Genomic DNA, 12,854 nt, shown 5'->3' with positions numbered 1-12,854 from the left:
ATCATGAGAGAGAACCATAATGCCCTTGAAATCTACGAGGTGAACAAAACTTTTTTCCACGTTCGTTAAACATTGCAGTTTCGAAAGCAAGCAACTACAGTCCCAGCAGAGAATAATGCAATGGTTAAATGCCCCATCAAATAGTACCATAACTTACCATCATCTGTAACTTCACACCGACTAAAGCATCATGAATTCTGGCCGTTCTCTTTAGAAGGATCAGGTCATGAAATACCATATTATGATACCAATGCAGGCATTGCCATGTTGAAGACCATTTATCATCGAGGGTTTATCAATATTATTGACTGTTATTACCAACCAACACTGTTTCCGATAGCACAAGTGCACAGAAACGAATAAAGCTGGGTAAAACACGAGCAGGAAGTAATCCTTCAAAGAAGCTGTACATCTCCCCAGTAAAATACAAAAAATGGCAACCAGCGTCTGCTGGTCGGTATTGGAGGTCAGACACTCTCAAACACAGAATGGCTGAGAAGAAATGAAGCAACAAATGAATCTGTTCGCATCTGCCTTGTTCGATGGTATAACTGATCTTCCACTTAACAGAAACCCTGGAAACTAGGATCTGAAGTACGTGCATCATATGGCTGCCCTCATAGCACCAGAAACCCTGGAACCTAGGATCTGAAGTATGTGCATCATATTGCTGCCCTCAAAGCACCACGTGCTGCCTCACGCTTCATTTCTGCAGCTTTTCCACTCCCTCGGAAGTACATGTATACTTGCTGCAAGTTGAATGAGAAAGAATAAACACAATGAGACACATAAAAATCCCTTTTCCAATTCAAATATGACAGTCTGATGAAAGATTACACCATTTCAGGACACAATATTTAAGTAATATCTCCCCATTACAATCATTGCATCATAGTCTAAATCATAAACAAGGGCAGCAATCAGCATGAAACTAATAGATTTTGAGAAAATATTTCAAATACTGGTGAATTTTGCATATATAAGCATGAAAAAAGACCTGAATGACCCAAACGCTGAGCAGTGATTCGACGCAGAACAACCCAAATCCAATAAAGTAGAAGATCTACAAGTAACATAGTACAAAGTTAGATGAGGCTTTAATAGGATCATGAGAACCGAAAGTACAAGAGTAACAGGAATCATTTTTTTACAAAAATTGCCAACTACACAGTCGATGTTTAGAAGCCCATCACACCATATGGAATAGCATGCTGGGGAATCAGACCCATAGGCAGAAATTAACTGTTTGTGCTAGGTGGGACCTGCAAATTCTGTCCGCCCATGTAGCTGGCGGTGGTATCCCCTACAATTTACATTAGCAGAGCAGAAATTTGGCAAAAACCAGACTGTGATGCTATTACAGTCAGCAATATTACCTAGCATTGTTTTACGAGTACAAAAAAAACCACCTAGAGTCTAATCCAATTAAATACGTTCTTCTAGCATACAATGTATAGTTGATTCTATGCATTTTTGATATAAAACCTCAACTTACCCCAACCAAAACATGATCGCTGATAAGATCTACTGCTGGTAAAATACCTCTGTAACAGAGAAAAACAAAAACAAGAATGAGTTAGCAACTAATAGAAACTGATGGGGAACTTCTTCAACGAGTTTTCAAGTGTTGGTGACAGATAGATTTCCCTTTTGAAGGTTGTAAATTAGAAATAGTCATAATCTTCAACATGTAATGAAAAACTAACATAAATCTGACTAGTTTAAAATTTATTAACTTTCTTTTCTGTTTCCAAAACAATAAGATGTCAAAGTAAACAAAGCCTCTGCAGGAATAACTCTCACTTTCTCTGGAGTATTGTTCCCTTATTTCTGGTCAAGCAAAGGACTTGTGCTTGAGTATTTGGAATACCAATGTATGAAGGTCCAAAGATGGCAGAAAAGCTACTATCAAAGCTCAAGCTTGACCAGCACAAAGCATCTAAATCCCATTGATTTAACATTTGGTAACAGTCCGGATCATCCCTCCAACCCATGTTAAGAGAACCTTAAAAGACAAGTGAAAAGTTTTGTTTCGGAAAAATTGAAAGATCCATCGCACCGAAGAAAAGATAATAAGTTTTCTTCGAACCAAATCCCTTAGGAAATAGTAAAAGTAGATTCCTCAGCTCTTTTATCTTAAGGTCCGAGGAACCGGTACCGGGCACCATACCGGTTCTTCGGTGGGACGACTCGGGTACGAGCCATGCCGGGCCTGTACCAAGAGAGGGACCGTGCAGAGAGGAAAAGAGAAAGAGAAAGTAAGCGGGGGAGGGAGGGCCGGAGAAGGGTGGCCTCCACCAGCACTCCATCGGCATCCCGCCCTCTCTGTCCCCCTCCCTCCCCCGCTAGCTCTCTTTTTCCTTTTCCTTCTCCTTCTCCGACTTCGGCAACGGGTTCCATTTTTGCTGTCGGAACCGTACCGATGAGACACTCGTACGGCTCGGGACGGTCGGAACTATCCGGTTCAGGACGGTTCTACCGACCCTGCTTTACCTATTGAATCGAGCTTTCAAATGCCAACTGACATAAATTTGTTATTACCTTTCTCCAAAGACTGTTAGATTTTCATCAACAATCTCTGCAAGCCATCCGGAATGTGCGATTGAATATTTGAAACTAGGAAAGCTTGGATTTACATAACGACCCATCAATTCAGCTAATAATACAATAATCTCCATTACCATGTGAAGTCTGGCGCTCCACATGTTGCTATTGTAAGAAGTTAGATTTCTTTACACTTAAACACTAATTTACCTTCTTTGTTTAATTATTGAATTTCCTTCCCATAGTCCACAAAAAGCTTTATCTCTTCCAAGTGTCAATAAAAATAGCTAGTCCCACTAAGAAGATCCTCTTACTGCCAAGCAAAACATTAACAAGGCCATTGCATTTATTGAATTACGAGCACTGAGCAACTTCAGTGCATGCAAACAACACAATAAATGGTTGTGATTGCACAACTACTGACAGAGTCCACCTTCCTCTCTATTTTTGTTGGAATCTATGTTAACTTTACAGGAAGTCAAAGAGTCCAACTTTTATCAAGGTCCCAGTTAGTAATAATCTTGCTACAAAAGCTCTATAGCCCTTTCAAGTGAGACCAATTTATGCTCTCGTGTAAAATCCCATATTTACACATGAAATCCGAATAAGCATTATCAAAAGAAATCGGTTTTCTTTGTCATGTGAGACTACGGGCTCATTTGGTTCGCGGGAAGCATTTTCCTTCCTAGGAATATGATTCCTGAAAAACAAATTCCTAGGAAGAGAATGCCTAGGAAAGTACTTTTGGCATGTTTGGTTGACCATGAAAAAGTGACAAATTTCCAAAGTGCTTATGTTTAGTTGGCCATCCACTTTCCTAGGAAAGTTATGTATAATTCTTATTATGCCCTTAATAAAAATTAGGTTTTTAATGCCTCTCTAATGCTTCTTTAATGCTGAAGGGACTTTTTGGAAAAAAGTAAAAATGGAGTTATTCCCGCCTCATGGGAAAGTAACTTTCCCATGTTTCTCATGGGAAAGATTTTTCCATAAAATGTGGGAATCATATTCCCATGGGAATACAACTTTCTCTTCTCTCTCCTTTGAAAACTCCAACCAAACAAGAGGCATCTCATTACTTTCCCGTTGACCACACTTTCCCCCCTTCTTTTCCCGCGAATCAAACGAGCCCTACAGGGCAGGGCACCGAACATCTGATGGTCAGTCATGGGAGTTTGCTTACCACAGTATACTAGATTAATAGAACTCTCATTCAAACACAAATTTAACAATCATATTCTATGTTTTGTCCCTTCAATCATATTCCATGCCTCATTGCCTGCTGTCAAGCCACATACTCTTTCAATTCAAGCTTGCAGAACAGTAGGGGCATAAGCTGAAGCAGGTCTGTAGAGTCTGCACAGTATTTGAGCGAATATAGCTAACATACTTGCCCAGTTACCTAAACATATGGTAACTATTATGTATTAAGGAAAAGAATTGTAGTAGCAATGAGACTTTGAGTTAACCATAGTTCCTATCCACGACACTTTCATTTTCTTCTCCTAGTATTAGACATCAGAGGAGGAACTTACGTCAAAGATTTCCCTTTGAATATAATTGGAGGAGCCACAGCTGAATAGATGCAGAAACATATGTGAAGCTGTTGCAAATTAAAGGAACAAGAAGTGAGGCATCTTAGCAATCTTTGTCAATGCACATCTGATAAATCAGGAAACACTCTTTGTATGACAATCAAGCATAGAAAACATTTATTACCAGGTAAAACAGGAAAAACCATCCAAACTTTAGAGCACTCTCAGTCCTATAAGATATGCAAATGCCATGTGAGCATAAAAGTTCACAAACTATAATATCAAAGAAGTTTTGATACATCAAATAAAGGGTTAAAAAATTTCTGAAACTGATTTTAAAGAAGGATAATACCTCATGGCACGATACAGAGGCCGATACCATAAAACATATGCTCCCGGGACACCGGAAATAAAGTAGATGATGGCAAGGAACCATATTTTTACACCTAGAAATTACACTAGCAAACTCAGCTTCTTTTGATATGATGGCGACCGTGAGAAAAGTAATTTAGTCAGGCACATACTGGTCATGGCCAAACTCATCTAACATACCTTCCCCCTTAATCCAGGCTGCTGTAACTGCTACAATATTCCAAAGAAGACATGCAGTCAATCCTGCACAACATACAAGTAGCAAATATTCTCATTTGAACAATCATCATATTCATTTTATGCATATCATGTATCATTAACACCAGTTGCCTCTTCCTCATAAGCTCTCCTTTCCTCTATCTCTCTGCATTACCCCTCAAAACCACCCCAATCACATTCCCCACCAGCCACCTTGCACCCTTTGCAAATAACAGAAGATCCAAACCTGCCCAATCCCTCAATCTGCAGTGCAGGTCTAAACGAAAAACTAGACATGGTTAAGGCTTATACCCCAACAGATCGAGTTACTGAACAACAATAGCTATGGCCAAGAAGGATGTAAGAGACAATAACTGATGCTTCTAAAAGATCTTTTACAGTAGCTTTGGCAGTGTTGGAAGTTCAATATGCAATTTAGCATACAAAGTTGGCCTTCAGAGTTTCTATCATTTAAGATCAGAATGGCACAAAAAGTAATTTCACGCCAGTATGATTAACTAGAAGTTCCTCCCTTCAAGTTCTAAGTTTCGGAGGCATGTTGAAATACTGAGAGAAAGAAGCAATGTCCAGTTTTTCAAAGTAAAGCAAACAGGCAGTCTCAAAGTCCCCCACCCCCTCCCACCAAAAAAAGAAAAAAGAAAAAAGAAAAAGGGGAAAAATATAAAAATGAGAAAGGATATTATCCATGACAGAAGATGAAATATTACCTAACAATGATGTAAATGCAAAATACTGCAACCTCTGCAGGTGGATGGGTATCTCATTTGCAATATCATGATGAATAATGGGGAAAAAAGGTGGCCAATTTTTCTCCTCGATAACAATGCCAGCTGCAAAAACAGTTAGGCTACAATGACAATCAATCTACCTTAGCTTCCTAATGACCAAAAGAATTCAACTGCTCAAGTAAAAACAAGAGGGACTTGCTGAATAAAAATACAACAAAGATATCCTCAAATCAGTCATCTTCATAATTAACAGCACGATGAAATATTACCCCTGGTTGCAGCCTCTTCCAGCCGTTTTAGTTCCTATATGGCACAAACATGATAAGACAGTAAGCAAAAAAATTCTGGCCCAGTGACAGAAAACAATCTGGACAACATGCAGACCAGCACTTTTGAAAAATAAAACAACAAGACAATTCTTCTTCTGAATCTTCTTTCATATACATACACAACTTGGCATGCACAATATGCTAGTTCTACAGATTACTCAGCATGACAAGGCAAATAAAATGCACAATGCCTAGATTATCTATGCAAACCTTTATGACCGCATAAAAGAAAGTTAGAAAAAGAGATGCTTCTATCATGAAACAAAAAAATATACACTTCAATCTCCTCTTTACTATTTAAGACAAATCACATAAGGCTATAACTCAACAATATCCTGACTATACATGTGCAGGAAGGCTCATCTTATAGAAACACACATATAAACCTGTGAAAATAATTTAAATAGACAATAACATTACCATTTTGCCAGAAATTCAATGTGTAGATTGACATAAGTCAGTTTCATAAATTTCCTTTATCGAACTTTACAAAAATTCAGTGGCAGCTATGTTTTGGATTGATATAATTCAGTTGCCTACTTTCCCATACAGAGAAGTTCAAGGATTCAAAACAAATCAGTATAGTTATATAGTTCTGTCAATATAATATCTGTCAACAATCCTCACTTGCTTTTCTGCTTTTCATACATCAAAGCTTCCAGGGCAGTTGAAAAACTTAAAGTTTGAGATGTTTCTCTCACAAAAATAATGTAACCTTAGCATGAAACAAATTAAAAGAAGGTATGAGAATTCTGGTAGACTGTGTAAAAAGAGATGATAATTAAAATCAAGATTGCCATGGAAGCAAGTGGATTAATTTCATGCAGATTTGCTGAGACTTTGTCAAAGATTTTATAGTTTAATTACTTCATTGCACTCTATTATATGGAACACGTACTAACTAGTATCGTTTGCTTCAAGAAACTTAATAAACAAGTATAACATATATATAGTTAATTATCGCCAAGCACAGAACGGTGTTATGACATATATACAGTTAATTATCACCAAGCATGGAACGGTGTTGCTCCTACTATATTTCAAACATTTTCTAACGAAAATTTCTATTTTTCCTTCTGTAGCTTCATAATGCCAAAACATATGGAAGCTTCAAAACAGTATTCATGTAGAAGTGTTTTTTTATCTCCTCTAGAGCTGCATGAACAGTACATAATTCATTAAGAGCAACAAATTAAACATGCAGGACTGTTTATAGATCTCCTGCAAATGCTGTCTTTTGTTTGCAATATAAAAGAAATAATTAAGAGGCACAAGAGAGCCACATACAGGACAAAGCATAACTACAGTTTCAATATCATGCGCAGCACTTTTATTTATCAGAATTTAAGTTGGAATTTACCTTTTCCCTCTTATTTAATTCTGCCTCCTTGGCTTGAAGTTCCCTTTCCTTTTTCTTTATATCCTACATGAAAAGAAGGAAACATATGATAAACTCAACTCCATAAGTCCACCAGCACAGAAAATACATACATTCATAAGTATAAGTATAGGTTATTGATGTTAAGATTTTAGAACCAGATGCTGTACAAAAGCATGGTTAATAAGTGCCTAGCCACCCTTTTTCACTGTTAAGGTACTATTCTTGGCATCATGGATCTGACATGTATCTGTAAATACTATACCACTTACCTTTGTTGTATCAAGAGGAATGTCAACCGTTGCACTGCGATCAGTGTAGAAATCAGCAGGTTCTGGAGGAAGCGGCGAAAGCCTGGAATTTAAAGCAGGAGGAACACTTCCCGGGTGCTGGAATATTAACAAATTCATGCATGTTGAATCAAGTTCTGCATTTTCTCATTCAATCGGATAGGTATTACAGGATGAAATTGAATGATTATGATAAACTTACTGTTGTGTAGAATGGACCACCACCATAACTGGATTGTCCACCAGCTTTTCCACGAACTGCTGGGTCCTGCCACAGATAACATCACAAAAAATGAATGCACGTCCAGTATATTTCAACAAATCAAATGTTCATACTATCTTGCAAGGTTAAAGAGAGACCAGAACTCTTGATAAGACAAAAGCAAGTCGACAATTACATTGCATATTCTACAATTTCCAGTTGTTTTTCCTTCAAGACACACAAAATGTCTTCCTAACTAACAAGCAACTACTTGAAAGCTTCAAGTTTGGTCTATGAACCAATGCAGCCAAAACAAGCATAAAACCCAACTAACATTGCGTACATAGGTAAAAGGGCCTAACATAATACTTACTTGCATCAGAAGATCTACTATCTGGACAATTGCATCCAACTCCAAAACTCTGCATTAGGTATGTATCCAAACTGGATACATGCTGGACACTTTGACACTTACGGTGTTCTCAGGTTGCAGGTTTTAAAAATAGGTGGAGAACCGTACTCTTTCAGCAATGATTATGACCCTCCACTTTGACATTATAAGAAAATGTTTGTTCTTTTCCAAAACTGGGTCAAGGATGTAGATGTTGAAAGAAGCTTTGCAAAAAAATATTATCTTATACCCTTTAAATTAATTAGGAAGTCTGGATGATAAACATGTATACTAAAAGACCTTAATAAACAACGTACTATTTAGCGTTTAAACAAACGATATTTAAAGGTATAAATATAAATTTAGTCAAAATCATATGTTCTCCTACATATCCCTGTATCTCTTTTTTTTTTTTTTTTCTGGTCGAGTCAAATGCTTAGATACATGTTCGAGTCCGATCCTTGTATCCGTATCCATGCAACATTTTGAAGAACATCAACTTAATTCTTATAAATAATTACTAAACTACTATCTTGTCTGATGAAGCTAGAAAAGAGGACTATAACCACAAATGAATGGATATTGCACGTTGTAAGTCATAAAGCCTTCCTAGATAAATGAAGTAGGGGAATCAGTTAGTTATCGATGTTATTGCATTTATTTTCAGGACTCTGAAAGGTACTTTCCTTGTAGAGCAACTGCCATACTGTAAAACCTCATAATCACCAAATTCTATTGTCATTATCCAATGGTAATACATGCCGACACCAAATTACATATTATATCAAATCTCATAAAAAATCCCTCAAACTTTCACCTTCTCTTGTGCCCAAGTGACCCTCCACTGCATGGACAACTTGCAAGAAGGCTTCTCACCAGTACATAACAAAGTGCTAACATGTTTTACTTCCACATGTCTCAAGCGATTGTGTTGCAACTGAAGATTACAATGAAAACAACCAGCCAATAAAAGTTTTGACTTTTGAGCACTGTTTTAAAAAAGCAGTGTCTATGTTATATGCGGCCTCCTGGCTGCCCTGTGGTCTAGAGCACTCCCGTCTGTGGATTAGCTGCAACATAGGTTCCCAAGTGGCCTGCAAAAGCCTAAGCCCCACATATGCAGCCCTCCACCTCTCCTCCTCTACTGCCGCCTTTGCTACAGGTTTTTTCCTTATTTCTCTATTTTTCTTTAATGAGTTTAAAAAAGGACAGCTCATTGCACAAGGGTCCTCCCATTGCAGAGTTTGAATAGGGTCAACTGTATGCAGCCTTATCCCCGCTTGCAAAAAGATTGTTTCCATGTTTCAAACCCGTGACCTCCCAGTCACGATAGAGAAACCTTACCTTTGCGCTAAGGCTCACCCTCTATTTTCCTTTACTAAGTTATTTCTATTTTAAATATTTTCAAATACAAACTGCCTAGGCATCTGCTTAGGTACTGTAGTAGAATTTGACCGCTGCAGATTGCAGTTTTGCTTTGCCAAGCAGATTAGTGTTCCAATTTCTAAATTTGTTTTTGTGGTCCAGAAAAGAACCAACCATCAGTCTTGGAGATGCAAAGCACAACAGCACGTATTTTCACACAATCTACATTGAACACAGCTCATAGATATTCTGTAATGAGAGAGCATAAACATAATAACAACCAAGAAGGCTAAAATGCGGCCACCAATTATCATCTCTATAAACATGGTCGCCATTAATGCATCAAGTGCCCAGCATGGATAAGTCACACCTGCAGAATTTTCGGTACCATGAGCTAATACAAGTTTCATTTAAGCCTATGAACCAGCATTTCCAAAAGCACATTGTGGGAGATGCTTAGGAAAACAGTAATGCACATGTCCGATCAGCTTTTTTTGGTTAGTCTACCTCCTCAGATTCCAGTTTTCAATAATTTGGTCCTCCTCTGGGCATATGGAAGGGCGAGGGGGGAAAATCTATACACTTGGGCGCTGAACTTATAAAGTCGTGATGATCTTACAATGTACCATTAAGTGGCCCTTAACAGTTGCCAGGATTTTCCTTTTTTGAGCCAGTAAAATACTAAATACTACTTTTCTTTTACTCAAAACCATGACTTGGAACATTCATAATAACTTCATGGGGAAAATCAAATTCAAACAACTTTATGAAAAAGCAACTAAAATTCTAATGTTATTGATTTCCCAACATACCTCAAAGACCTCAAATGAGTCGATAAGGAAATCACAACAAAGTCAAGAAGAATTCTTTCAGGGGTAAATTATGATTAGGACATTTATGATCAAATGTATTAGTTGATAGTAGATAGTGCTTTGTTAGACCAGACAAAGCTACACAGATTGATGACAAGAAGCTAGCAGAAACTTATAGTGTGCTCCGCATGTCAGGCTCCAAATTCTTTGTTTATTCAAGTTTGAAGCCACGCCAACAGAAAGAAATTGTCACTGCTTGGCATGCACAAGTTCCCTTGTATCCATGGACCCCAATTTAGAACCCAAACACAATAGCAGACAATCATCCGCATTGTATTCTCCTTGATATCCATGGTGTTACTTCTTGAATTTTTTCCACAACCAATGTTTACTGATCAAAGAGTTCAGAGCAACGCAGCTGCTATGCTGTCTGCTCGGTTGCTAAAATTAAAAAAGGACAAACCATGTCATCGAAAATCCGAAGGTCAATCAAATCCGCAGTACAACATAGGTTCAAAATCAACCACAGGAGCTCTCATCAAAACAAAAAAAACTTGAAAGGAGGAAAAGAAAAAGATATCAATCTTAGTCTTAGGGCAAGCCCACCATACCGCCCTATCTAACACACTCTACGTAGAAATTATACCTAGGGTTCTCTAAAACCCCGACATCAAGCGTATCGAACAGTCCAGATTCTCCAAAATCCTACAATCTCTGTATAAATTTCCCTTCCAGAGCCGGTCGGCGCAGCCCCAACTCAGTCGATTCTTCACAGATCTACAACTCGAAACCGAAACCGAAATCGAAACCGATTGGGCAAAGCAAGAAGAGCACATACAAGACACCAGAGATACGGATCAAAGCAACTGGAGTCGAGAATAGAGAGGGGACTCACCGCGAAGGGATTGACCTCCTCCTCGTCGAAAGGGTTGCGGTCGTAACGACGCGCCATGAGATCGTACCCCTCCTACGACCGAAGGGATCAATCTTTCCGGAGGAGAAGAAGAAAAGAAGAATAAGATCTGGAGATCCCGCCGGAGAGGGAGAACTGAGATAAAATAAATAAAAGAGAGGAAGGGAAGGAAGGAAGAAGGGACCGGGAAGCGGAAAGATAAGGGTTTAGGTGGGAATGTTCGAAGGCAGCTTTCTTGATTGGTTCTGGTTTGGTAAATAAGTTAAGCTTGTTGAGGGTTGGGGGCGGGGCTTTTCTCTCTCCTCAGCGGAAACAACCGCCCACGGAGGGCAGTTGGTCCCCTCGGTTGCTATTGGGAGGTTTTACAGTAATACAGTCTTGGATCTAGCAGAGAAGAAACACGTGACCCGAAAAATATGTATATATATATATATATATATATATATATATATATATATATATAGAAAAATTATTGAATAACTTAAGTTGAGCTTGTAACATTTGGATTTTTTCAATTCTTAATTAGATTTATGAAGAAGTGGAGCGTTCGGTCCATCTTCAGCCGTTGCTCCTTCACTCCTTTTCCACTAGTCACTCCTCACTCACTCACAACTCGGAAGGGCAAAGAGACAACTCGAAAGGGCAAAGAGAAGCGCTCACTGTTTCTTTCTACTCTCCTTTTACTCTGTTATTGAATAACTTAAGTTGAGCTTGTAACATTTGGATTTTTTCAATTTTTAATTAGATTTATGAAGAAGTGGAGCTTTCGGTCCATCTTCAATCGTTGCTCCACTCCTTTTCCACGAGTTACTCCCCACTCACTCACAACTCGGAAGGGCAAAGAGACAGCTCGAAAGGGCAAAGACAAGTGCTCTCTGTTTCTTTCTACTCTCCTTTTACTCTGCTTTCTGATAGAGGCTGGTGCGGGGGCTTCAGTGTTGCTGGAGCCGGGTCATGGGCCGGATCGCCATCGGGGACGTCGGTAGCCGTGCCCTCAAATTCGAACTACGACGACGGTTGGCACATATATAGTGCTGATTAGAAATTCGAAGTTCTCGCTGGTGATCTCAAATTCGAACAAACAATATGCTTGGGAACCAGAATAGAGAACAACGTGGATTAGAAGTTATCCTCTCTTTTTCTAAAAGCATAGGGATACATAAACTTGTACGCTTTCAAAGAGATTTAGTTTATTTTATTTTGCCAAGGCACAAAAATCAATTTGCTTCCCAGGCTTGGCACAACGAGAGTACATATCGAGGATCCTACCTGCAGTCAAAGTATTTAAATAACAAAAACAGAACCCTTCCATCTCCTAAATATATGGTACACGGAAGTAGGCATAACGAAGGAAATAAGATTCACTCTCACTTGTTTCATATGGATGCCCAGCCCATCTTTGATGGAACCGTTAGGAAAAGCACGTCCTGAGCTGAGATGATGATATCAACAAATGTTTTCTTTTTTCCCTTTTTTTTGCCCTTTTGCGTGCAGATATCAGCTGACATTTTCGCCAGCTTTAGAAGTGGGATTGAAAAGCATTCTAGGATAAAGAAGATACCATAGTTACTAATACAATGATTATGGTAGCCAGAGGTTATGACTAAGCACGATAACGAGGATGGGCCAAAAACCCAGAGTCCTCCAAGAAGTCACTAACCTTGAGATTTGCACACCTCCTAAATAACCACTAGAAGCAACAAAATCTTAAGCTTCTTCCATACACTGTATAATTGAACACAATGACACCACTCGTCGAAAATGCAGCACTATCAG

At 38.6% G+C, this 12,854-nt stretch overlaps 1 protein-coding gene across 1 annotated transcript; it reads right to left on the bottom strand.

The window, feature by feature from the left end:
* Nucleotides 1–265: 265 nt before the first annotated feature.
* Nucleotides 266–11,437, bottom strand: LOC103721471 (secretory carrier-associated membrane protein 2-like). The gene is made up of 13 exons (XM_008811697.4): nucleotides 11,061–11,437; nucleotides 7,598–7,663; nucleotides 7,378–7,494; nucleotides 7,088–7,150; nucleotides 5,668–5,701; nucleotides 5,378–5,500; nucleotides 4,632–4,694; nucleotides 4,432–4,525; nucleotides 4,264–4,309; nucleotides 4,080–4,147; nucleotides 1,496–1,544; nucleotides 998–1,063; nucleotides 266–749 (listed from the first exon to the last, which is right to left on the bottom strand). Exons 1-13 carry the CDS (start codon nucleotides 11,115–11,117, stop codon nucleotides 663–665), a joined length of 933 nt encoding a protein of 310 aa, XP_008809919.2. The 5' UTR covers nucleotides 11,118–11,437; the 3' UTR covers nucleotides 266–662.
* Between the last annotated feature and the right edge of the window lie 1,417 nt (nucleotides 11,438–12,854).

Source organism: Phoenix dactylifera, chromosome 4 (assembly GCF_009389715.1).
Source record: "Phoenix dactylifera cultivar Barhee BC4 chromosome 4, palm_55x_up_171113_PBpolish2nd_filt_p, whole genome shotgun sequence".
NCBI classification, from domain to species: domain Eukaryota; kingdom Viridiplantae; phylum Streptophyta; class Magnoliopsida; order Arecales; family Arecaceae; genus Phoenix; species Phoenix dactylifera.
This window is presented reverse-complemented; position numbering and strand designations above follow the sequence as displayed.